The 25,877-nt window shown below is 43.2% G+C and overlaps 1 protein-coding gene, 1 long non-coding RNA gene and 2 other non-coding genes across 8 annotated transcripts in view; 3 read left to right on the forward strand and 1 right to left on the reverse strand.

Annotated features, from left to right (window-relative positions):
- Positions 1-25,877, forward strand: part of ZNF398 (zinc finger protein 398) — a 41,888-nt gene that overhangs the window by 10,436 nt on the left and 5,575 nt on the right. For 3 of the 5 annotated variants that reach the window (XM_039861347.1, XM_039861350.1, XM_039861348.1), the window contains 4 exons: positions 13,654-14,049; positions 17,851-17,977; positions 18,515-18,628; positions 25,600-25,713. In XM_039861347.1, coding sequence (XP_039717281.1) covers positions 13,654-14,049; positions 17,851-17,977; positions 18,515-18,628; positions 25,600-25,713 — 751 coding nt within the window. Of the gene's footprint in view, positions 1-10,448; positions 10,731-13,653; positions 14,050-17,850; positions 17,978-18,514; positions 18,629-25,599; positions 25,714-25,877 lie in introns of those variants that run through there. The other 2 variants (XM_039861351.1, XM_039861352.1) reach the window with 2 other exon arrangements.
- Positions 2,235-2,306, forward strand: TRNAC-GCA (transfer RNA cysteine (anticodon GCA)). The gene has a single exon. It is a non-coding gene; the product is annotated as a tRNA-Cys (tRNA).
- Positions 3,945-4,016, forward strand: TRNAC-GCA (transfer RNA cysteine (anticodon GCA)). The gene has a single exon. It is a non-coding gene; the product is annotated as a tRNA-Cys (tRNA).
- On the reverse strand, positions 20,454-22,790 carry LOC120601542 (uncharacterized). The gene is made up of 2 exons (XR_005652474.1): positions 22,518-22,790; positions 20,454-20,705 (listed from the first exon to the last, which is right to left on the reverse strand). It is a non-coding gene; the product is annotated as an uncharacterized LOC120601542 (long non-coding RNA).

The following is a 25,877-nucleotide window of genomic DNA, read 5'->3' on the forward strand; positions in this document are numbered from 1 at the left end:
TATAATGTAATATATTAAAGGAAAGTTCCACTGAGCGTCCAAAATGACACAAGCACAGGTATAAAGGCATAAGTGGGAGGGAGCACCCTGTAGAAATCTCGGGATCATGTCTTACAGCCCGGTTACTCACCCACCACTGGCCACAGGAGGTGCAGGGGGTCGGAGGTCAGAGTACTGGTGAGCAGTGCCTGTCTGGGTGATGTGTACCAAACACCGCTCCTCCGGAGAGGGAAAGTTGTGGCGCTCTCCCCTCAGTCGAGCCCAGGCTAGGAAGGGGCTGGTGGAATCTGCTAGAGGGCTTGGTCATGGGCTAGAGTTGGGGTTCTCAGTGATGTTTGTCCGGCCCCACGGGGAGCCTGGGGTTGGCTCTGCAGGGGGACAGGGGCCAGGCCGATCTTCGCTACCAGAGTGGGCGAGGATGAAAGGCCCGTGAGTGTTTCCTGGGGCCACACAGGTGAGGGACATTCTGGAGTAATGTCAGGCTCTGCCTGAGAGGATGGGTCTTGGACCCCAACAGAGAGGGTCTGTGTGACACAGACCCCGGAAAGCCAGGAAGAAAATGCACTGCCAGATCACAGGAGCAGTCACAGGTCCCCAGTGGAGGCCTCAGAGGCCTCCCCGAAACACCCTGGGGGGATTCCAAACACTCGCCAGTCCAGAGAGAGCAAGTCCATCCCACTGCGCTTCTCACCTGCTAAGAACTTTCTTATTCTCCCTTCCCCTCCTCCGCCCCTTCCTCCTCCGCCCCTTCCTCCTCCTCCCCACTCCAAACGCGAGGACTGAGCACCGCGGGGAAGGAGACAGGAAGCACCATGTCCCAACTCCAGGGGCGGAAGGGGTGGAAATCAATGTCAGAGAACTGACTCTGTATCATGGGAGACTGGGCATTGTTTCCCCCAATCATTGTGAAATATGTAAATATATGTAAAGAGCTGTCTGAATTCAACACGTCTACTTAGAAAATGGGCAAAAGACATGAACAGACTTTTACAGGAGAGGAAATACAGATGGAATATAAGTACTTGAAAAGATGTCAACATTATTACCGTCAGGGAAACACAAATTAAAATCACAATGAATTGTCACCACACACCTATCAGCATGACCAAGATAAAAAAAGATGAGAACACCAAATGCTGGTGAGGATGCAGAAAAACTGACCGCTCATACATTGCAGGTAGGAATGTAACCAGTACAGCCGCTCTGGGAAACAGCTTGGCAGGTTCTTATGGGGGGGCCCAGGTATTTGGTCAAACATCAGTCTGGGTGTGTCCGTGAAGGCATTTGTACATGAGATTAATGCTGGAGGGAAGAGGCAGTTTCCAGGCCATGAGGACACATCAAGCGGCCCTGTGAATAGACCCATGTGACAAGGAATTGAAGCCTCCTGCCGACAGCCAATGAGGAACTGAGTCCTCTCGTCAACAGCCGTGGAGTGTGCAGAGCTTAGACTGGTTCCTCCAGCCCCAGGCAAACCTTGAGATGACCGCAGCCCCGATGACATTTGATCTAACTTCACGTGAGCCCCGGAACCAGAATCACAGAGCTGAGCCACCCCCATGTTCCTGAATCCGGGTTTTGGAGTGTTTTTGTCATGCGGCAACATCTGACTAATACAGAGTCCTCCTGCCATCGGTCCTGACACACTGGCCCTAGAATCAACCAAGACTCTGGACCACTGTGGGAAAGCACAAGAAAGACCAATTTCAGGAGGAGAGAGAAGTCCAGAGAAGGAAAAAGCTTAGGAAGCTGATGTCGGCATGGATGGGAGGGGATGGCTAAAGGAAACACAGGAAGGACAAGTGAGCAGTGAGGGCAGGAAGCTGAAATAAAAGTTGAAGTTCAAAGGCCTTAAACAGATGTGGAATTTGGAGGGAAGGCGGCGAGGTCATCTTGGTCCCCTGCTGCGGGGGATGTGAAAGTGATCTCAACTGAAAAGCAGGCGATGAACCCTAGTCCTTGCTCGGTAAGCCTCAGCTTGCCCCTGGGCTTCACCTTCTGCCTCATCTACAAGCCAGGTACAGACTTTGTATCTCAAAGGGAAACCCGTGACCTTGCATGTTGGTACCAATGACGGCTGGTGTCTTTTTACAAAGGAAGGATGGTTATGGCGTAAGGGGCGTGTGTACAGTGGAACAGGACTAGCGGCTCTGTGCTGAATCAGAACCAGCAGCGTGTGTGTGAGTGGACGTGTGAAGAAGATTATGAATTACATGTCACCATTAGTAAGAGGACGGGGTATAGCTCAGGGGTAGAGCATTTGACTGCAGATCAAGAGGTCCCTGGTTCAAATCCAGGTGCCCCCTTTGGAAGCCCTCTTTTCCTCCCAGAGATGATACTTAGTTCCATTAGAGGAGGTGGCTCGCTAGACCCCATGAAACAGCTCCCTTATGGCCATCCCTTCTGATTCAGGTTGCGGTCAGGCACCACTTGGCATTGCCCTGAAGACCAAGGACAACACCAAATGCATCTGCAATAGCCTCTTTGAGAGTCTGTTTCCAGGGACCCCTATGGGACCAATTTCAGTATCCCATAGGATCCAGTCCAGAGACAAAAACTGCACCTAACAGAGAATGTAACCTGAAAAATCGTTAACCAGCGCATCAGTTTCCTAGAGCTTTTGTAGCAAAGTACCACAAAGTGTGTGATATAAACAACAGACAGTTACTATCTTACAGTTTGGAGGCCAGAGTCTGCGATCCGGGTGTCAGCAGGGCCAAGCTCCCTGACAGCTCCAAAGGAGGGTCCTTCCTCGCCGCCTTCCAGCTCTGCCGTGTGGACGTCCAGGTACTCCTTGTTTCGTAGACGTGTCGCTCCGTCTGCCTGTCTACACGTGGCATCTTCTCCCTGTGTCTGTCCTCCTTTTATGAGGACACGGGTCGTATTGGGTCAGGGGGCAACCTTCCCCATGGTCACCTCATCTTCACTAATTCCATCCCTCACGACCCTCTCCAAATAAAGGACACATTCCTGGACACTGGGGCTAGGACTTCAACATAGCTTTTTGGGGACACAATTCAACCACAATGACCAGGAATTAGAACTGAAGGGCGGAAAGGGAAGACTAAGTCTCAGGGAGGAAGTTTCTGTAGAAGCAGCCACCACTCCAGGGCTGGGGGACAAACACAAGAGGACAAACGTGGCAAAACTCACAAGCTTGGGGAGTGTGTCTGTGCATCGGCGACGTGGACCGCTAAGGAGGTGTCCCTAAAGAGTTATGACGATGCCGGGCCTGTGAGCGCCCAACTGAGGATGGCAGTCGCCATTGCCACTGGAATGCACTGTGCCCGGTGACACTGACAGGAACCCAGAGCAGGCAGGGAGGAGCACGTGCTTCTTCCTGCTCCAGGCTTCCACGTCCCTCCGGAGCCCTACTGGCAGGACCGACCAGGAAGCCACCTGGCAGAGAAGGAGGGCGGTGTGCCGAGTCCCCACCCAGCATCCCAGAGCACACACGGGAGGGTGGAGTCGCAGGCCAGAGACCATCACTTCTTCAGTCGTTTCTTCAGACAGCTCATCTCACCAGCAGTTAGAGGGCTGACGGTGTGGGGATCCCGGGTCCAGAGGAGGGGTCAGCCTGCGCCCCAGGGTGCGGCACTGTGCAGGGAGCTCCCGTCCGTTTCGGGTCAGTGTGTCTTCTAGCTTTGCGGCGCTGTGTGCCTAGCCAGGCCCTAGGGTGTTTTCAAGTGCTCAGCATGAAACCCACAAGGTAGACGTGGTCCTTCCAGCTGCAAGGGATGCTCCCCATTCACTGCCCCCCTCGGGGACTGATGGTGCAGAATGGAGCTGGGGGAGGAGGGAACCTCCTGCTTCTAATGCCAGGAGCTGAGTTCGCAGTAGAGCAGGTCTGGCAGCTCCGCCGGCCCACGCAAAGGGGCATCTGGGCAGAAGCCCTGGGTGTGGCTGCACAGGGAGGACGTTTACGGGACCTCACTGGTGCCGCTGGGGGTATAGCTCAGGGGCAGAGCATTTGACTGCAGATCAAGAGGTCCCCAGTTCGAATCTGGGTGCCCCCTAGCATTTTAGTCACTCAAGGTGGTGAAGGAGTTCTCACGTCCTCTCCTCTTGCTGCATCCGGTCTCCACATCTTCCTGCAAAGGGTGAAGAAGCAGAGGAGACCCTTTCCGCCCAGGGCAGGGCCACTCTGCTCTGTCCTTCCCACTCTCCCCCCGCCCTGTCCCTGCTCTCCACTGTGAACTTGATCTCCTGGCCGCGGGTGAGGACTGTCTTCTGAGGGTCGCCAGAGAAAGAAGGCTGAGATCACCTACACAGGAACAGTGGTCGGACCGCTGGCCGACTCTCAACAGCCGTAAGGAAGCCGAAGACAGTGCAACGACGCGTGACGGTCAGCCCTGAGTTCTTGTCCCAGCCAAACCGCTCTTCAAGGACAGACGAAAGCTGAGTTTACTGCTAAGAGACCCTCACCGGAGAAAATTATAAATATATACTTTAGAGAAAAGAAAAACGATTCCAGGTGTGAGGTCTGAGATACAAGAAGAAAAACTGAACGAAGAAATTGTAAGATATGGAAGCCAATCTAAAATTATCGGCCATGCAATATAATATTAATGTCTAATTTATTAAGTTATTTAAAAGACAATGAAAATACTGGTTAACGATCACATATGAGGAGTGGGGTGATCGCAGTAACGTGTTTGTGTAAGTTGGGAAGAGGATCAAGATATTGACTAACTTAGACTTAAAATTTGCATGTAGCAATTTCTAGGGCATCACTTTAAAGGTTGTGGTTTTGCCGAGCTGAAGGCGGTCAGGGAATGTGGGCTCCATGCTAGTCGTCTTGGCAGACAGGCGTCAGCGTTAGTAATTTATTTGCTGATTCTTTTAGATTCCCTATGTATATGATCACATCTAAAAAACGTAAACGTTTTATTTCCTCCTCTCTAATCCTTATATCTTTTATTTCTTTCTTTTTCACCTTATTGTACTGGCCAGGACCTCCAGTATAATGCTGAATAAAGGTGTTGACAGGAGCTGTCTTGTCTCATTCTGATTTTAAATGAAAAGCTTTCAACATTTCACCATTGAGTACATGTTGCGGACTATACTTTTTGAAAATGGCCTATATTAAATCAAGAAATTTTTCTTCTAGTTCACAAAAAAATTATGGATAGATGTGGAAATTTATCAAAACTCCCTTTTTTGCATTTATTGAGAAAATCGTGATCTTTCTGCTGTAGATTATTAACATGGTGAATTACATTTATTGCTTTTTGTAAAATGGAACACATTTTGCATTCCATATGTAAATCCATCTTGGTCAGGAAGTTATATCATTTTCACATATTGTATATATTGTAGATTCAGTTAGGTTATCATTTATTTAATTTTGTACCTGTGTTATGAGTGAGATTGGCCTGTACATTTTTTATATTGTTCTTGCTGGGTTTTGGTATGAAGGTTGCACTTTAGATGTGCCTTTTGTAAATAGAATACGGTTGGTCCGTTGTCTTAACCCAATATGACAATCTGTCTTTTCATCTGGGGCATTTCATTTATTTACTTTTAATGTAATTGCTGATATATTTGTATTCAAATTGTCACCTTATTTTGTTTTCAATTTACATCACTTGTTTTCCTCTCCTCGTTAATTTTTATTTGAGATTTTTATCATGCCATTATTTCCCCTGCTGATTTAAAAAACATAAATGCTATTTTTTTATTTTAGGGGTTATACTAAATACTCCCCGTATGTAGTTATTTCTCAAAGCCTGTTGGTTAACCAATAACTTCACCCTCCTCCCGGGCAGCACAAGCCTCTTAGAACACTTAGAACACTGTAACTCCATTTCTCTCCCAACTTATCGTGAGTGGTCCTTATTAATTTAATATCCAGTTGTACTCCTCCAACAGCCTTTGTTACATCGCAGTGAAATTCAGTCTAGGCCCCTAACTCGTGGTGTTTATGCGTCTTCCAAGCCACTGTGTGTGCGGAGGACTCACGGACCTACTTGGTGGCTCTTGGAGTTTCTCCAGGGCTCTCCCTTCCCCTGCTGCAGTGAGCGTGACATGTTCCTTCCATATGTCCACTGTGCTGGGGCCGGTAGCTGGTTCTCCTAAAGCTGCTCCTGTGTCTTCAAAGTTGGGCGCATGTTTTTTTCTTGAGTGATTACAGTTTTCGGCCTAATTAAGTTTCCGGGTTTACAATGTCTTTTACTTGACGGTCACATGATATCCCCAAGGGACCAGAAAGGCGCGAGCCTCAGGGATGTCACCTTGTGTTACACACCTGGGGTGGAAATGGCAGCTCGGTCTCTGGATGTCTCTTCCTTGCTTTCAGAGGAAATCATGAACAGGCATGGATGCGGCTACTTTTATAAGATTCTGCTTAGCTTCCTACACCATCGCACCAGGTCAGCCCCTCTGTTCTCCTCGGGTAAAGAAGATATTTCCCTACATGGCCTCAGAAGAATCTCGCCTCAAGCTTTAGGTCATCCCGAACCAACTTTCAACATCTTTATTTTCCGGCTGACTTCAGAAAGTCATAACCCACAAGGAAGTCAGCTACAGTGGAGTTTTGCATTTTAGAGTGAGAAAGACCTGAGTTTGGATATCGTCGCTAACTTCTGCCATCTCTGTGACACCAGGCAAGTCATTTGGACCGTTGGAACGTCAGTTTCCATATCTGAAACATTAGTGTGTATAAGAATGGCTATACAGAGTTGTATAAAACCATGTATTCTGAGCTACAGGAGCAAGTTAACAGATGTTCAAGGTCATTTTGTCTCTATAGGATTTTTGCCCAATATGCTCTGTTTTATGCCGAATCGTCTGTAGAGAAATAACATAGGACCCAGATCAGGCCAAGAGAGTAAATAAGACTTGAGAGAAGAGAGCCAAGGAGACTTCCGGGTAGGAAGAAAAAGGTGCCCGTCAGCATACTAGACAGTCTGAGGCCAAGGGACATGGGGACAAAGCATAGAAAAACAACAAAAGTCAATGGGGAAAGACAAAAGGAATAAGTAAATGTATCAATCTCAGAATTTCAGTGGCCATCAGTGGTAAAAACAAGATAATTCTGACCCAGTTACAGCATATAAATATAAAAATATTTAAATAATTTAAAATAGCATCCATAATGTCAGCCTAGGTGGATAATAATCACTTGGAAAGTTTCATTTACAATCACAGTAATGGGACCACTACACGGTGGCCAGGTCTTCGGGTATGCCTAGATGAGAACCACGAGCATGTGTCTTGGTGCAGTGACTTTTGGCTTCAGGCTCAGTGTTTAGCCAAATCCTGTTGTTCAGATGTTGGCTTCAGCCTTGGCCATTGCAAAGTGGAATAGTGAATGTTCACTTAGTGTCATTTCTGGCATCTTAGACTTGTACGTAAGTGACAACTGTGCGGTCGGGTAAATTTCCATCAGGATCCCGTCAGGGCACCAGTCTTCAGTAACAGAAACGTGGCATGTCATTCGTAGCTGTTGTTGATGTCTGAATAGCTGCTTCCAAATTGAGGTGTTCTCAATTCTAGATGTAACTTGAGGTGCAAACTTTGATGATGCACTTTATATGTTGAAATGCTAACAGTCAGTTGAAGTATGTAATTGTATTTTTAACATTGCAAAAGTAAAATGCTACAGTGATTATTGAGAATTATGAAAGGTGTTGATTCTGTGTAATAAATGAGAACTTTCACTGTTAAATATATGATCATTCTGATTACTATCGAATTATTTGGTGTAATCACGTTCATAACACTAAAATAGTCTTTAGAAACTAATGTTTAATTATTTAATTCCATTTAGTCTGTGAATCTTAAAAAGGAAAAGCCGTATATGGTTATTTTTCACTTTACTAGGAGGATAAATAAAAGAATGGCCATGTGGCTACCTCAGAAATTCACAAGGACAGAAAATACTCATGTACAACACATATACGAAAAATCATATTTGATTGAGACATGATTAAAAATATAAAGAGAGCATGAAAAAATTGAAAGTTTATATAAAAATGAGACACTCAAAATACATTTGTTCTCTAAACCACGAACTTTACAAGAATGCTTTTGATAAGACTATGCCTCATGGTTTGGGATCTGTGCAGTCTAATACTTTTTAAAGCTTGTAGAAATAATTGCTATAGACTGATAACCATTTTCAGCAGTTGAAGAAAAAGAACTTTTGAGATTTGCCAAAGCTACAAATTCTAAATATTGATTTCTTTCAGAAAATATTCTTAAAATATTTTTTCTGATTTATATTTTGCTGTGTATAAAAAGTTTAATGAAATTATTAAATACACTACTGTATATGGTACATGTGACATTTGAACATGATGAATCAATGTTAATTTTTTAAATTCGACAGCGTAGAAGATTAAAGATTAATTCAACCATGTTTCCACTTTCCTTGTTTGATGAAAGGTTCCTGGGTCTCACACACATAGTGAATCTGGCTTCGAGAAGTATTTTATGGAGTGTGAAATCAGTAAAGAGAGATGCATGAAATTATCATTGACTATGGAACAAATATGGTGAAGGCTATGAGCACAAGCATACTATAATTTGTTTGCACCCTTTAGTTTTATATTCAGAAGTGGTTATAGCTTTAAAAGATATAATAGAATATAACGGGCTGCAAGCAGAAAGATGTAGATCACTTCCACAATTTTTCTTCAGCCAATAACAAATTATATGTTACACAAGTGATTTTGAAATTGTCATGTACACACACAAAATATTTAAACAAGATGGAACCGCAGCTATTATATCTTTCAAAAGCTTATAGAATAAAGAAGTCCTTGATTTTGTATTTTCCAGAAAACATGTAGCAAGACTTACTTATATCCAATAGTCGCTTGCATTGAAAGCAGTTTTTTTGTTGGAACTTGCTGAATAAATTGCTGTGCCTACATGATTCCTGCTGAAGAGATTTCCTTTTGATTCTACTCCAAGTAGATGCTGAAATTGGTGTGCATACAAGGAAATCTAAGATGCAGGTGGAAACTTCAATTGTTTTCCTAACCTGCAAAATAATTAGATTTCTTCATTGTCACATTTATAGATCCAAACTTTAAGGACGAATTTTTCTCTAGTGATTGTGTATAGCAGCAAGGACAGACAAAAATATTAGAAATTGGAAATCAAAAATATAAGTGAGTACAATAATCTTAAATCTAATTCTGAAAATATTGTGCACGTTCTTGAAATAGTACACAAAACTTCAGTCAGTGAAATTGCTTCAGTGAAATGCTATCACCATCCAAAAAATTGTCAAATACAAGAATTAAAAAGGAAAAAAGTATTACTGTAATAAGTTATTAGAGGAAGGAACATATAATAATTTGGTAGTGATATTACCATTATTGTATTGACAGAAGTAGGCTTGCTGCCCATGACACTCAGTTGATATATCCTGCTTAGTAATGCAAACGCCCCTGTTTAATAGCCATAGAGATATCCAGCAGTTGACAGGGCTGTGAAATTACTGTTCTTGCATTAAGGTCAAACTGTAAAATTTTATTGACTACATTTTTAATAACAGAATTGTAAAAATGAATTTCCTTTCCAATAAAATTCACGTTTTTTCCTTCTAGAAGTTCATTCCGTTATGGCGATACTCTGATTCATAGAATTGCAATTTTTAATTGTCAAACATTCACCATTTGACCAAAATATATATTCAGGTAGACCTCAAGTTACACGCTGAATGTGTAGCTACAGTCTAAAAATAGCTTAGTATGCCCAAGAGCAGGTGCCCCGACGAGATGGTTCTTTCTCACACTTTTGCGATTCATGTACTTGGACTGTTATGGACATTGCCTTGATTCAGTTGTTAAAATACAGGTTTCGGAGGACCCTGATTCACGTTCAGCATGTTTGAAATGAAGACTGTGCTGGAAACTCAGGGTTCTGTGTTTGTCAACCGGAAACACAACCTCCATAGATAACACGTGCTTCTTTCCTAGCAAACGGTAACCTGAAAGATCCTCAAGTAAGGACAACTGTACAGTAAATTTTGGTCCTAACACGGGCCACGGGGGATGTGAACCACTTCGCCTCGGCAGCCACATTTGCAATTTCTGCAAATGACGAAGGTGCTGTTCATCACAGCTGTGTGCCCCTGGGTCACTCATTCCAACCTGCAGCTTCGCACCGAGCTTCCGCACACCTCCCGTTTCCACCTTTCTGAACTGGGCTGCCTCCCGCCGGAGAGCCTCCCCCTTCGGGCGGTGGGCCTCTTGGAGGCAAACTCCCCAGAGGAGCCCCAGTTTGCGTCGGGCCCTAAGCTGCAGCCTGTTGAGCGCTGTGCGGGTGCGTAGCAAACAGCACCCTTGGTTCCTACAGCAACCACCGCTCATCAGCGGAGCCGGCCCAGCCGCGGGGCCGAGTGGCCGCCGGGCCGGCAGGGGGCGCGCTGCGCGGCGGGCGAGCGGGCGGCGCGTCTAGGCCGCAGCCGCGCCGGCGTTGCGCTCGGTGCCCACAAAGCGCCAGCTGAGGGGCCGCCGCGGGCCGAGCGCCGCCGAGCCTGCCCGCCACCCGAGCTCCTCCGGCCGGCCGCCCGCGCCTCCGCCGCGTCTCCGCGCCCCGAGCAGCCGGGCCCGACGGCCGCGCGAGCCCGGGCGGGGAAGCCAGGCCGGGCGGGTGCCACCTGCGGCCAGGCCGGGGGCTGGCCTGTGTGGGACCGCGCGGCGGCGACAGCGACGGCGACGACTGCGGGCCGGGCCGGACAGCGCAGGGCCATGGCCGAGGCGGCCCCGGCTCCGGTAAACGCAGCCCGCGCGCCGAGCGCTGCGCGCCGGGGGTTTCTGGGCGCCCCGGGCGCCGACCCCCGACCCGCGGAGAGGGAGGCGGGCGGGAAGCCCGGCCTGTCAGGCGCGGCGCGCAGACGGAACGGCCGAGCACCGGCGCCTCGGGGCCCGCCGGCCGGGGTGCGCCTGCGTGTTGGGTGGGACCCCGACGCGGGGCTTGAAAGGCTCGCCCCCCGCGGCCTCGGGGTGCGGCCGGGGGCTCCCAGCCCGTCAGGTTTCCAGTGAGTGCGGGGGACCCTCCCGCTTGCTGTCACCGCTCCCCCGCCCCCCGCAGCCGGCCAGAAGCAGGGCGCTGGGCTTGCTGTGTTTTCTTCGGCCACTGTCCAGCTGCGGGCGCCGTCCCTGTCACCCTCGGTGCGGTGCACCCGAGCCTCAAACAGCCCCAGATGCGCGGTGACGGTGACGGTGACGGTGACGGTGACGGTGACGGTAACGCCTGGCCGTGCTGAAGGACTGGGTGAGGACAGGGCTCTCCAGTGCCCAGCACATGGCAACGCCGGCCGCACCGGAGGCCCTTCGTCACTGCCGCCGAATGAAACGAATGACGGGGGCCGGGGGCCGAGGGTGGGGTCACCTGACATGTGTTTGTTCATTCAGGGGATGTTTGCCGCCGGCCCGCGGGCGCCAGGCCCTCTGCCAGTTGCTAGGGCTGCAGATGACCGAGACAGCCCCTGCACACAAGACCCATGTAGAGCGAGCAGGGACTAGGCAAGGAACATAGGACGGAAAAGCATGCCTCGGATTTCCAGCAGAAGCCTTCGGTGCCCCCAAGGAGAGCCACTTTAGTGGATCAGGAGTCAGACCAGGCTGCTGAGGAGTGACTGGAAAGTGAGGGAAAAAAGAGGAGAAAGAGGGAGCAGTCACCGCGGGGTGGGGAATAGAGCAGAGGGGAATGCCAGCCCTACCCTTGCACCTTTTTCGTTTTCCAAGTAAAAAAAAAAATAAGTGGCGATCGCGTGTCTATGCCAGCCCTGTCTAATAGAAATATAATGGAAGACATAAACATGTAACTTTCCATTTTCTACTAGTCACGTTTAAAAAGTAAAAAGAAATAGGTGAAATTAATTTTAATGATGTATTTTATTTAACCCAGTGCATTCGAAATACTTCAATGTGTAGTAAAAATTAAGAAATTAACGAAGTCTTACATTTTTCCCCACACTAAGTATTCAAAATCTGGTATTTTATACTCACAGCGTATTTCAGTCAAAACAACCACATTTCAAGTGCTCAGTAGCCACAGGTGGCTACCACATTGAACAGTGCAGAAGAATCAGGAGAGACAAATGTTGACCATAAGAAAGAGAAAAGAACAATGTACCCAAAATTGTAGAAGGAGTTGGCATTCAGAGCATGAGTGGAAAGATTAGTTTTAGACAGGAGGAACCTTTTTCCTGTGGGACAGAAATGAGAAAGCGTAGATTAAGCTACTCATGAGTTCAAAGTGGTAAGGAATGTCAAGAAAAAGAAGAGAAAGGTGAGGGAGTTTTGGTCTAATTGATTTAATTTTCTTCGTGTCATCTGCGAGTGAAGGGGCCTGCAGTGACCAAGGGTCTTCCTTCTCAATGTGTGCTCCCTGTGCCAACAGCATCAGCATCCCCCAGGAGCTTGTTAAAAATACAGTATCTCAATTTTCCTCCCATACCTGCTGAGTAGAAGCCTGCATTTTAACAAGATTACCGGATGATTCTTATGCAAATTATTCATTTGAGAAGCATCATAAGAAAAGTTTAAGGGGAAGGCTGGGAGTTTGTAGCGGCCACTATATGGAATAGGAAAAGAAGCATGGGGGCATCAGGCAGTGTCGAGTCCCCGCTAAGCTTAGAGACTATTGGTGTGTGGTGACACCAGTTTACCCAATTATGAGACTTACCAGCCCGCTTACAGAAACAGAATGGGAACAATTAGACTGATTCAAACCTGGAACTTAGTTGAGCAGAAAGACAGGGATGAGTGAAAGAGTTAAAGGTGTTAGAAGTGATCTGCGGAGGAAGAAAGCAAAGCCTGGAGCAGGGTGATAAACCAGGAGCAAATGGAATGCTCAAGGGTTTAGTAGGATTGCAGAACAGGTGAAATGAGCATAGGAGTGGGTGAGCTGGAGAGGTGGGAGGCTGTATCAGAGAGCCAGTTACAAAATCCACAGAGGTCATGCTTGTCCAGCCTCCTATTTGTTGTAGCAATTTCTTTATACACCGTTTCAATGTACCTTCAGTGATGGGGCAGCCTGTTGTTTCCTTGGAAGCTCTAGTTCAAATGCTACTTATATAGGCCAAAGTTTACCAGCCCGAAAATTCCATGTTGATTCTAGTTCTGCCTTCTGGAGTAACATAGTATAAGATTAAACAAGTCTGTTCTGCCTCCTGTTTTATAACCCTCAAATATTTGAAAATAGCCATCATGCTTTCTCCAGACTCAACCTTCAAAGCTTCCTCAGCTATTACTGAATTGGTATGGTTGTGGTTTGTAAGCAGGCTGGTGGACAGGGCCAGAACTTAATAAGGGGTTTTTCAGAGGGCACTGAGCTCAGTGAAACCTGAGAAGATGCTGGGGCACGTAGGCCTTTCCCACAGATGGAAGATGCAGCAGCAGCTTGAGTCTGTGGATGACTGGCCTCTAGGGCCTTGCATCCCAGGGAATATGCCAGGCTGGCTCTTGATCCAGTTTCACTCACTCACTGTCTTACTTAATCCATCCCTGACCCACCAAAGCAGTTCTCTTGGCTTTTGATGCTGATGAGCTCCATAAAGATGAGGCTTATCCAGACAGTATGAAAACTATATTTAGTTAATCTCAGCTGGCCAGTTAAGCAGTCCTCATGTGATCTGAGTTTGGATTAGGGCTCCTAACACTCAATGTCTTGTCTCTCCACTGCACACAGACTTCTGAGTGGGACTCTGAATGCCTTACATCCCTGCAGCCCCTACCTCTTCCCACGCCCCCAGCAACAAACGAGGCACACCTACAGACTGCAGCCATCTCCTTGTGGACAGTGGTGGCAGCCGTGCAGGCTATAGAGAGGAAGGTGGAAGTCCACAGCCGACGACTCCTGCACCTAGAAGGACGGGCAGGGACAGCAGAGAAGAAGCTGGCCAGCTGTGAAAAGACAGTGGCAGATCTTGGGCACCAGCTAGATGGCAAGTGGGGCGTGCTGGGGACACTGCTGCAGGAGTACGGGCTGCTGCAGAGGCGGCTGGAGAACTTGGAGAACCTGCTGAGGAACAGGAACTTCTGGATCCTGCGGCTGCCCCCGGGCATTAAAGGAGATATCCCAAAGGTAGTCCTTCAGTTCTAGATGTAAGGGGTAGTCTTGGTCAGTCAGTTAGGCCGAAGGACCACAAAGTCATCTTGTGTTTATCTATTTGGGAAGCATTCCATGTTCAATTCAGAGATCATTCGAAGTGTCAGATTTCAGGTTAGGAAGCTCTCCAGCACAAAGTTGGCGATCTGGCAGATGGATTTTTTCCTCTTGCTTTCTCCTACTCATTACCCGCAAGGCACTGTTTTCTTTGTTAACCTGTCTGCCACCATCTCGGTGCGGAAACTAAATTAAATATCATTTAAACCAGTCAATTGGAATTTGTTGGCAATTCTGATGAAAAGGTTAGAGGGAGGACAGGGGAACGATATAGAGTAAATGGTTAATAGGGGCGATCTGTAAGTGTAGGACTGACATGGACCCTGTCCTTCAGCATCCTTTATAGAAGTGTGCTGCAATGCTAGGGCCCAGCCTTTCCGGAGGGACTAGCCCATATAACAAAAGAAATAAACTTCATTTTTAAGCTATGGAAAACAGTCTTGAGGCAGCTAGTTCCCAAGCATACCCATTTATTCCTTCATTCAACAAATATTTCTTGAACACTAACTGTTTTGCTTGATATCTGCATCCTAAAGGCACAACAGTGAACAATTCACATAAGCTCCTTTGGGGCTTAAACTTTAGTGGAAAAAGAAAGATGATATAGACAAACAAGGAAATGAATTCATTTAAGTGCTTTGATAAAAATGAAAGTGCTATCTGGCGATTTATTTTAGATAGGATGTCAGAGAAGGGCTCATAAAGGAGCTGGTATTTAGGCTGAGACTGAATGACAGGGAGGACCCAACTGTGAGATCTGCAGAAAAGCTTTCTAGTAGAAAGAATACCTCATGCAAAGTTTCGAAGGCACAAACTGGGAGCACCAAGGAAGAGGAAGAAGGCCAGTTAGCGGGTGTGCAGTGAGTAAACAGGAGCACGCTGGAGGGGTGGGTAGGGGTCAGGTCATTTAGGGCAGCGTTTTTCAGCCCTGGCTGTATGTAGGAATCACAGGTGAGCTTTTAATTTTGATGGACATCATACCTACAGATTCTGGTCCAGGATGGGGCCTAAACATTAGTAATCCTTAAAGCCATAGATGATTCTAAAATGTACGAGAGATGTTAAGTGGCCTCTGAAGCTCGAAGGTGAGAAATATTTGTGAATCGTGGCTGTATAGATTGTATTGTAAGTCATGAGACTGGAAATGGTTACCGTGGGAGGTAAAGTGGAGAAGCCAGAGAAAGGGTCCAGGGACCAAGCTCCAAGGAATGGTCAGGAGGTGGGAAAAGGAAGAAAACAGGAAAGTATGTGGGGGCAACAGGGACAGGGAGAAAAGGCGTTTCTAGTAGGAGTTATCATTTGGGTTGAGTATGTTACTGGGGAGTCTAGAAGGTGAGGATGGTGACTATGATAGGACGACATAGACCTCGCTCGTGACCTTAACAAGACTCATTTCAGTGCAGTGCTGGGAACGGAAGACTGAATGGAGCAGGTCAAAGGGAGAGAGTGGGGAGAGAAAAAATGGGGAGAATGACAACTGACTCAAGGAGGAGGTGGCTGGGGGCTGTCAGAGTCAGTACGGAAGAGGGCCTTCCCCACAATGTGATCGTTTGTGTCTGGAGCCCCTCCAGAAGTTCTCTGGGATAATTTAAACTTACTCTTTACCATAAGAATAGCAGGAAAGGTAAATTAAAGTTACTTATTGTCTTACCTGGATAAATGGCTAACAAAATCATACATTAAATCATGTCGTGATTTAAAGATTTCTTAGTGAAATTAGAATATTTTGAAGATTTGCTAGATTGATAATATAGAAAATAAACTTTTGTGTCCTTGCTTTGTTGAAAATACTCTTATTCTGCCCTTACTTTTGAATTTCAAGTTCAAAATAAGTTTCCCTCGGAATTTTTTTCTTAATTTTAATTTTTAAAATTGTGGTAAAATATACATAGAATGTGCCACTTTAACTATGCTTAAGTGCACAGTTCAGTGGTATTAAGTACCTTCACATTGCTGTGCAACCACCACCACCACTCAAACCGAAACTGTCCCCCTTAAACAAACTCCCCACTCCCCTTCCCCCAGCCCCTGGCAGCCACCATTCTACTTTGTCTCTGTGAATTTGACAGGTGTTATATAAGTGAAATTATACAATATTTGTCCTTTTGCGAATGATGTATTTCACTAACATACCATCTCCAGGTTTGTTCATGTCAGATTTTCCTTCCTTTTTAAGGCTGAATAATCCATTTCTCTCAGAATTTTAAAGGCACTGGTCCTTTGTCTCACAACATCTAATGGCATCAATGAAAAGTTTATTGCCAAATCAATTATTTGTTTGTAAGAAACCTATTTTTCTCTCTCTGGAAGCTTTTATCTTCTATTTCTAGTTTTTTTCTAAACTTTATTGAAGACGTACATGTCTAGGTGTAGGTCTTTAAATTTGTGTTGAGCTCTTGATGTGGCTTTTCAGTCAAAAGACTGGGATCTTTTTGGCTCTGGGAAATTTTCTCCTGTGAATCTATTTTTATTATATTTTGTCCCCCTTTCCATTTCTATTTTTATAATATTTTTGTCCCCCTTTCCATTATTTTTTGTTCTCTTTCTGGAACTATGGTTTGACAGATAGATTACTGTCTTTCTCAACTTTTCTTTCCTACTTTTTATCTTTTTAACTGGAGCTCTGTGACTTTTCCTTCCAGCCTTTCTAATTTTTATTTTAACAATTATATATTTAATTTTCAAGAATATTTATTTTCTGCTCCTTTTTAAAAAGCAGCCTGGATTTTTAAAAAATGGTTACAATACCTATTCAAATTTCTCTGGGAATGTGTATTAGAGGTTCGTTTAATTTTTAGTTTATTATTTTTCCCTTTAGGATCACTTATAAGGTTTGTTCATCTTACACTAAATGGTTTGACTTATACTTAGTAGTTAGCTCACATTTAAGATTAAAACTGTAGAAAGCTGTCAGGCGGGAGGAGGAAGAGCAAGCCGTATGACGAAGAACAGCTAAACACCAGCAGGAGGAAAGCTTTACACGAGGCGACAGGGTCCATACTGGGAACTTTAAATTCCCCAGGCAACTCTTGAATTTTTTTTACAGATGAACCTTCCAGTTTTTGCCTAGTGATGGATACCTAGCTTTAGACGAAACTATTCTGGAAGGTGGAGGGATTCTCTTCCGTATATGACATTTCCCTACGCGAAACCAGTGAAGCAGTATTCATAGTTGTCCTCCGAAAGCAGTCTCCATTTTTCCATGCTTAAATGTTTTTCCTGTTCCCATTAGGCCTGTTTATAACCTACTTGTCCTTTAGGACTAGCCAAAGTCCCATCTCTTCTAGACTCACTTCAGCCCCAGTATAGTTCTATTTCTAAAATTTTTGTCCATGTCACTAATTTGAATATAGTCATATGCCCCTTTTAGGTAGAAACTTTATTTTTATAGTCCAGGTGCTTAGAATAAGCCTTGTACTTAGCAGATATTTAGAATATGTTATCTTATGTGAATTCAATACTGCTTCACATTTGTACCTATCTCTGAATGATTGCTTATAAGTAATGTTCCCCAAATTATAAGTAATCTTCTCCCAGATTTATAGCTCTAAAGCTTACCACCTTTCTCCTTGAAAACATCATCAACTCCTGGAAGTTGGATCTGTGTCTTGTTTCCCTGTATCCTTTCAGCATCTTTTATAACTAGTAGGCACTTAGTAAAGAGTTATTGAATGATTGAATTGCATTGGGAGGGACTAACCCCAGTGATTGTAATTTCAGGTGCCTGTGACATTTGATGACATCTCCATCTACTTTTCCACTCCAGAGTGGGAAAAATTAGAAGAATGGCAAAAGGAACTTTACAAGAATATCATGAAGGGCAACTACGAGTCTCTCATCTCCATGGGTGAGGCTAAGTTGGCACCTTTTGAATGAGGTGACAGTTGCTCTAAGAGGGCTCAGAACAGTCCCTTTTCCTCCAGTGGTCCTCATTTTCACTTTGTCCTCACACACTTCAGACTCTGATTCCTAGCCAAAGATTTCCGGTTCACCTTGCTAAATAGGAAACATAATCTCTCCTTGTACCAATCGTAGGACAGAGAATGAAGTTCAGGGTTATGGGTGTGCCAGCTGCAGTGGTTTCCATGGGTATCCTTCACTTTGAAAGGGCCTCGATCTCTCCCGTTGAGGCACACTGTCCTCTTACTCAGTGAACGTAGCAGGGCCGTGCTAAAGTAGCACAAACGCCTTCCCCACACACTACTCTCCTCTTACCTGCTTTCCCACGAGATTTCATCCATAGTTGGAGGTGAATGGGGAGAAGTGATCTAAAATCTAAAAGAAATTCCCTTGGACCGTGGACCTCAAAACCTTTAGCTCAGCCTTAACGGCAATTAGTTGTCACTCATTTATCTCTTTGTCATTTCCCTTCTTCCTCTTCTAGATTATGCCATGAATCAACCTGATGTCTTATCTCAGATTCAGCCAGAAGGAGAACATAATACAGAAGACCAGACAGGGCCACAGGAAAGTGAGATTCCTACCGACCCCAGTGAAGGTGAGTGGGAGAAGAGATTATCCACTCCTTGTTTCCCTTTCAGGTCACAGATGATGGCTCAGAACTCAGTAAGCAGGGCTAGGGGCTTCCAGAGCTGCATGGTGCTAAAGCAACTAGACCGTGACTGGATCTCAGGCATTTACATAGGAGAGAGCTGAGAGACCACCTTGACCCGTGCCTTCACCCATCAGTACCAGACTTCTGAGGGCTGTTAATTGCATTCCATGACAAAGGTTCTGAGACCTAATTATTTAGTAAAATAAGCATGTCTTTAGATGGCCGAGGAAGCAGTGGTACCTGTCTGGAGGGAAGTGACTTCTGGGGAATGTGTGCCTGGTCGTTTAGAAGTGCTGGAGGGGCAGGGGGTCAGCCTGGCCCCTCAGCGATGCACTTAACCAGCAGACCCCAAAGTAGACTTTGCCTCGTATGGGAGCCAGCTGTCATTAATTAGCCCTCTCTAATATTTTTGGCTGGCAGTTGCTTGATAGTGTGTGGGAAATTGCTAGCAAAGTCCAGTTGAAGAGTTTCTCTCAAGTCCTACCTCTGCTATCAGAAAAATCTCATTACATTTTTGTTCTTTGGTGGATAGAAAGCTCACAGAAAGTTCATCCTCTAGACATCTCTGCTAGCTGAACTTCTCTTACAACCCCACCCCCGTCCCATATACTGTTATTTTTTTCTAACGTTTTATTACAAAAATTTTCAAACAATCAGAAAAGTCTTAGTAATTTTACACTGAACAGCTAGATACCTATCACCTAGATTCTACCACTAACATTTTACTCTGCTTCCTTGTCACATATATATCCACCTCCACATCCCCCTATTCATCCATTAATCCATCCATCCCAAAATCAGTACAGTCATCAGTACAGTCATCAGTACATTTCCCCCTAAATAGTTAAGCATGAATATCATTGACCTAAAGTTCAATATTTGTTTATTTCTTTTCTTTTGAGGTAAATTTTGCACACAATGAAATGCTCAAATTTTAACTGAACATTCTAAAGTATGCTTATAACTGCTACACATTATTATTTTTTAAAGAACGTGTGGGTGATTTTAGGCAATGTTATAAGTTGAATTTGATTAATATCTTTGTCATGGATATATGTAATGAATCTAAAATCATTACAAATAAAGATGAGTGTGTTGATTACAGAAAGATTCACTATTGGAAATAACTCCTTGGTCTATTATTACATGATATAACCATCAGCAAGAATAAATCAGTGTGTCATTTTATTTTAGGGGACAAATGGAAAAGAGATAAGTTATTTAGTTTCGTAAATAATATATGAAAGTTTCATATAGCTGCCATCTTGTCAATTTACTTTTATCTTGGTTTTTAAGATTCTATTTGTGGGTAATCAACCTATATATGTTAATACATTTTTACTTAAACAGTGTAAGAATTGAATTTACTTAGTACTGTGGTTTGATTCTTTACTGTTTTAGCTTTCATTGGCGATTAGCAACCTAGATATTTAGCAGAACTAAGGATGAGAATCATTCGACTGGGACTGATCAATATATAGCATTTTTTAAAAACCCTCAAATGTGTCTATCTTTAGGACCATTTATTTTTTCCCCCTTTTATGTTTAACTATATATTCAAGACTTTTCATTCAATTATTTCCTTTGTGTTGCTTAAACTGTCAACTTGGCAGGTAAGAGGACTTTAAATTGTTTCCTGTGTCCTCCCAGCACTATCTCAGTACTTACTTTCTTTAAAAATAAGTGTTCCAGGTTGTGTTGGGGGTCCCCAAGACCACCTCTGGGTTCAGTAATTTGCTAGAAGGAGACACACAGGACTCAGCATGTAGTCATGCTCAGGGCTGAGATTTATTGCAGCAAAAGGATACAAAGCAAAATCAGCGAAGATAAAAGGCTCACAGGGCAAAGTCTGAGGGAAACCAGGCAAGGCTTCCAGAGTGTTCTTGCGCTAGTCTCTCAAGATACGTTAATTCCTGCAGCAAGGAGTTGTGACAACACATGCAGAGTGTTGGCTCCCAGAGAAGTTCAGTAGAGACTCAGTGGCCAAGGTTTTCCTGGGAGCTGGTCACGTAGTCGCCCTCTGCCGAAGAAGTCCTTAAACTTCAGACTCCCAGAAGGAAAGCAGATATTGAACAGACACCACACTACCAGTAGTTTAGGCCCCCAGAGGCACTCTTGACATTTAGGGAAAATTTTATATCAGTGCAGGGAACTGTTTCCAGCCAAGGGCCAACCTTGCAAGCAGCCTTTGTAAGGATAGGCAGTCTCAGGCCTGCTGTGTTAACACAGACCGAGTTTAGATTTTCCTTCTAACACATTAAGTCCTGGTTCCTTTCAGTGGAGAAGAGTATCAGACTGGTCACTGAGGCAGGTAACAGATTGTTTCACAGGCATACTGGGTGGAGGATGCTAACTCTAGGCCACTTTAGTTACAGAACTAATAAAATATCTTTTTGATAGATACTCTCCACTTAACTGTAACCATTTAAATCATTTTTTTATCTTGTTCTAATAGAAGAAAACTAAATGTTTTTTATTTTTGATCAAGCAGCTTCTCTCTTTAACATCATCTTAATTTTCATATACCATGTAATTTGTTGTTAGACCAAGTGATTTATATTAGAATATTGACATACTTAATTTTCTAAAATATATTTGGATTTTATTCATTTTCCTTATAAAATAAAACCCATAATTTATTATCGTATTCTATTTTAGATCTTTGGGAAGAACTGTGTTATAATCAAATAAAAATGTATAGATAGAATAGATTTAGAGTAGGTAATGGTACCATTTGGCACCCTCTCCTTTTTATTTAATTCCAGAATTTTTCTCGGAATTAATTTTATACTCTCCATCACCAATTGAATGTAATAAAAGAGAAATTATCATATCCTTGTATGGAATAGTCACTGATGCTTAGTATCCCAGATGAAGTCGCATACAATTATTAGAGAATAGTTGTGAAGGGGAGAATAAAGAAAAGTATAATCCTGAGATTTTCTGAAATTCTTCTTTAACTCTCTTACTAGCACGAAACTGCAGACCAGCCGTGTGTATGTGTCCATTATTTGGTCATTAATAGTTTTAATATTGAACTCCAGATTTTTAGAATTCTTTGGAGAAAAATTTTACCCAAGATATTCAGGTGGAATAATTACTGAAAGTCCATTATTTAGCCCTTCTTCTAGTTTGGAAGCCATAGACTCAAGCCAAGATTCTAGAATGACCCAAAAGTAAAATAAATTCATTTCTAAATCTTATAGTCCTGGGGAGACTTCTTTGATCATTTTCACTTCAGATGCATCGCCATTATTCCATGTTTATCCCTGTTCCCTATGGCTCAGCAAGGTCATCTTTTCCTAAATAAATCAGTGATTAAGGCACATCCCAATATGATAACCCTTTTATTTTCATTTATCTTATTTGAGAACAAGAATCATCCTAGAAATGATAAAACTTAGAAGTTTTAAACTATTGCAGAAATACTCAACACATTCACCTGGCTATATTACAGTCCCACACCTGTTTAACAGAAAGTTTTAAAAAAAGCTTTTATATTTTTACCAATGGTAGTTTTTTATGTCAAGTATTTTTTATTGTCTGCTTAAGAAGTCAGATCTCAGCACCACTTTCAACTCAGTTTATAGCACCTCTGGATACCCAGAACCCTGAAAAGGTTCCAGCTCCTTTTCAGACAGCACAGGCCCTTACGTATTTGAAACACACAAACATACACACACACACACACACACACACACACAAATTAGAGTTCCTTCTAGTTAAAATCATTTTCAGCCAGTGTAAATATTACAATTTTATATTTCCTTGTGATCAGCCTATTAACCACCTCCTAAATATAAAACTTCAACATTTATTGACTTCCTCTTACCTGATCAGTATTCAGTTTTTCTCTGTTCTCTGGCTTTCTCCAAAGCCTACTGCTTACATGAACCAATGATTTTACTTTTATTACGTGTTTCTTTAAGTATCCACTGTTGGGATTCCTCGGGCCTGTGAGGAATGTGCTTTGAGTGCCACTGTGGTGACCTGGCCAGCAGCTGCTATACTGTCACCGCACAGGTATCTGTTTGTATCAGGCCATCTTAGAATTGAAGCTCTCGGGCTCCTTTTATTTTACTTCCTAGGTCCTCAGGTTACACCCTCCCACCAAACCCTGGTAGATATAACCACATTCTGTGCAGTCTGTGACTGTAGTGCTAAGACCCAATTAATTAATAAAATATTTATTTAATTGTACTGATCTAGTTAGTTAAGTGACCAGAGGAACTTTTAGCATCATTATTCAGAAGGAATGGTTAGCTTCCTGGGGTTTCCCAAGTTTAGTAAAAACATACTTAGCTAGTAAGCCAGTAATAGCAACAGCCACTTACATTTCTGGAGAACTAGCTTGTTTTTTGTTTTATTTTGTTTTGCTTTTAGCCCTCCATAGCTTTTATGGGTGGCTGCTGACTAATACTGTAACAAAAGACTGGAAAGAATCCAAGTGCCCATCAGTAGGGGACCCTCGAATAAACCGTGGTGCAGCTACAGGGCACAGCTGGGAAAGGGTGTGAGAAAGATCTCTGCTCTGGACAGATATCCAGAATACACTGTCCAGTAGAAAATCAGAGTACAAATGTAGAAAATCAGAGTACTTGTGTAGTATGCCACATAAAGAGGGAAAATATTAAGATGTATACATACTTGCTTATATTTTCACAAAGAAACAATGGAAGATTAAAAAAACCCAGTGAGAACGGCTACCTATTCAGGGAGAGAGAGAGACTAGAAATGGAAGCTGGACCTCTCCGAATGTACTGTATTTTATAGTTTTGATTTTGGAATCTTGTAAATATTTTATATAATTAAAAAATTTTTTAAATCAAACATGCTGAAATAACTATCATGTTGGTGACAAATACATAGATTTCTTTCAAATGACTTTAAATCATAGTATTTTAACTATATATCCCTAGAAGGATATACCCCAAAGACCAAAAGAACCAAAAAATTTTTAATTGAGTTCATAGTTTTGTTAATAATATTGGTATTTTGAAACATATATTCAGAAAAGCAAAGATTATGTTAATGTCATTAGAAATCAAATTTTCAGGGTAAGAGAGAAAAGATTTAAGTATAAAATCAAGTAATTTAATGAAAACTCTGTTATCTTAAATACGAATATAAACTCGCAATACTTTTTGTTTATAGCTTCATTCGTTGAAAAGATCTAGAAGCAATGACAGCCTGTTAACAGTTAGCGTCCTTACCATCCAGATTGTGGTCTCTAAATTTCATTTCTCAGATCATTAATTGTATGCTTGGAGGAGGAAATGTCCAGGATGGACCTGGGATAGTCTGTCATATCAGAAATGAAGAAACTAGATGTTCGATAATGTGAAATGATACAAAGCTGATCTGAGGGCTTCCCACTGGCCAAAGAAGAGACAATGTGAGCATTAAAAAGAGTGACTGCAATGGACTGAAACTTAGCAAATGTATAACATTCTACGAGTTTCTAATGATAAACCAAAAAAAAAAAAAAGTCAAAACTACTTGAATCACATTTTTGGAGGTTTCTAGACCACTAACTCATTATTCAGAAACTGAGGCAGAGAAACAATTGAACATTTAAAAAGTCTAATTTTCGATGAATAGAAGTTCATTCTCTGGATGACTGTTAAAAGATCCTCTTCCTTATACCTAGCATCTCCCCTCCTGCTTCTTGATATATGTGTATGTAAAATCTGGAAGAAAAAAAAAAGATAAGGTTGGAATGTGTTTAATACATTTCAGCCTTGCAGCTCAAAGTAGGAAGTTGGGAAGGCAACCTGCCGCATGTGCTAAAACCTGTATTTTCCCTGTTCTCTGCATCAGCTGACAGTCTTTGGGGCCTGCGTCTTACCCACCCTCTTATTTCTGCTTTGGGTACACTTTTAGACTACAGTGGTCTCTAACTAACTTAAAAGGCATTACGTAAACCAGCAAGTTTTCACTTGCTAGCAATAAAGCCATAACCTGCCTACAAAGCTTTTCTGAGAAATAATATAGAGAGCTTGAATTTACTCTCTGGACTTTGTCAGCTTGCCAGCTTGTCCTCTTAGGCCAAAAAAGGTTATATAGGCCTCGGCTAGAATAGCAAGCACAGCTGTTTCTGCACTGATCACATGAGGGATGTTATGTGCAAAGCCTTCGGAGGCTGTTTTTTTCTTTCTAAAAGACTCCTCAGGATCTGAGGGACTTGCAAATACTGTTCTCCCCATCCCAACGTTCAGGGAACAATGACTTTTATCATTTAATAAGCAAAAGTAACATGATCTCTTAGAGCCTACAATTGGGAACTTGAAAAGTATGTTTCTGAGGAGTCAAGTCTGTGTTTAAACTTTGTAATTCTAGAAATGTATTTGTTTTTTAATTAACATTTAAGAAAAAAATGTTTGGTCAGTCTTGTTTCTTTGCTTTTCTCCTGCTGTATTTTAAAGCAACTTTTGATAATATGGCATTTCGCCGTAAATACTTCTTTATTGTCAATTTATTTAACCCCCGTGGTCCCTCTCTACTTAAATGGAGAAAATATTCCCCGCTTCATTATTTATTTAAAAATTTGTGAGACAAAAAGTGAGAACATTTTGAAAGTAAGTACGCTAATGAAATTAAAGGGACTGTCGATTCTAGATTATTTCAGGGTGTCATCTCCAAAATAAAAATTGTGATCTGTTTTGAAATCTGTTTTGAAAATTTGTTGTGAATCAAGCTGAGTATATCATCTAAAAATATATAAATTTGGTTTAATTTTGAACTGGTTCTCTAGATGTTATATGCTTTTTTTTTTTTTTTTAAACGTTGATTCAGTTTTGTTATGGTTAGAGATAAACATTGGGACAAAATGTAGTGTTCAATAAACCAACATGATTCTTTTCACTTTCTGATTCAAGTCCCTGAAGGCCGTTCTTTTTTCCCTCCATAAACAGAGCCTGGCATTTCAACATCAGATATCCTGTCTTGGATTAAACAAGAGGAAGAGCCCCAGGTTGGGGCCCCACAGGAGTCCAAGGAGAGTGACATATACAAAGGTACCTATGCCGGTGAGTAATGAATCAAAGAGACTTTCGTGCCCAGGTCCAGCTTGTGCGGGGACTGAGGGAGGAGAGCAGGCAAGATGGGGATGAGGCAAGGACGTGGGAGAAGAATGGGAAAAGGAAAAAAAAGACATTCTCGAGTAAGTGAGAGAGGAAACCAAAATCAAACT

Source organism: Pteropus medius, unplaced genomic scaffold (genome assembly GCF_902729225.1).
Source record: "Pteropus medius unplaced genomic scaffold, Ma_sr-lr_union100, whole genome shotgun sequence".
In the NCBI taxonomy this organism is placed as follows: domain Eukaryota; kingdom Metazoa; phylum Chordata; class Mammalia; order Chiroptera; family Pteropodidae; genus Pteropus; species Pteropus medius.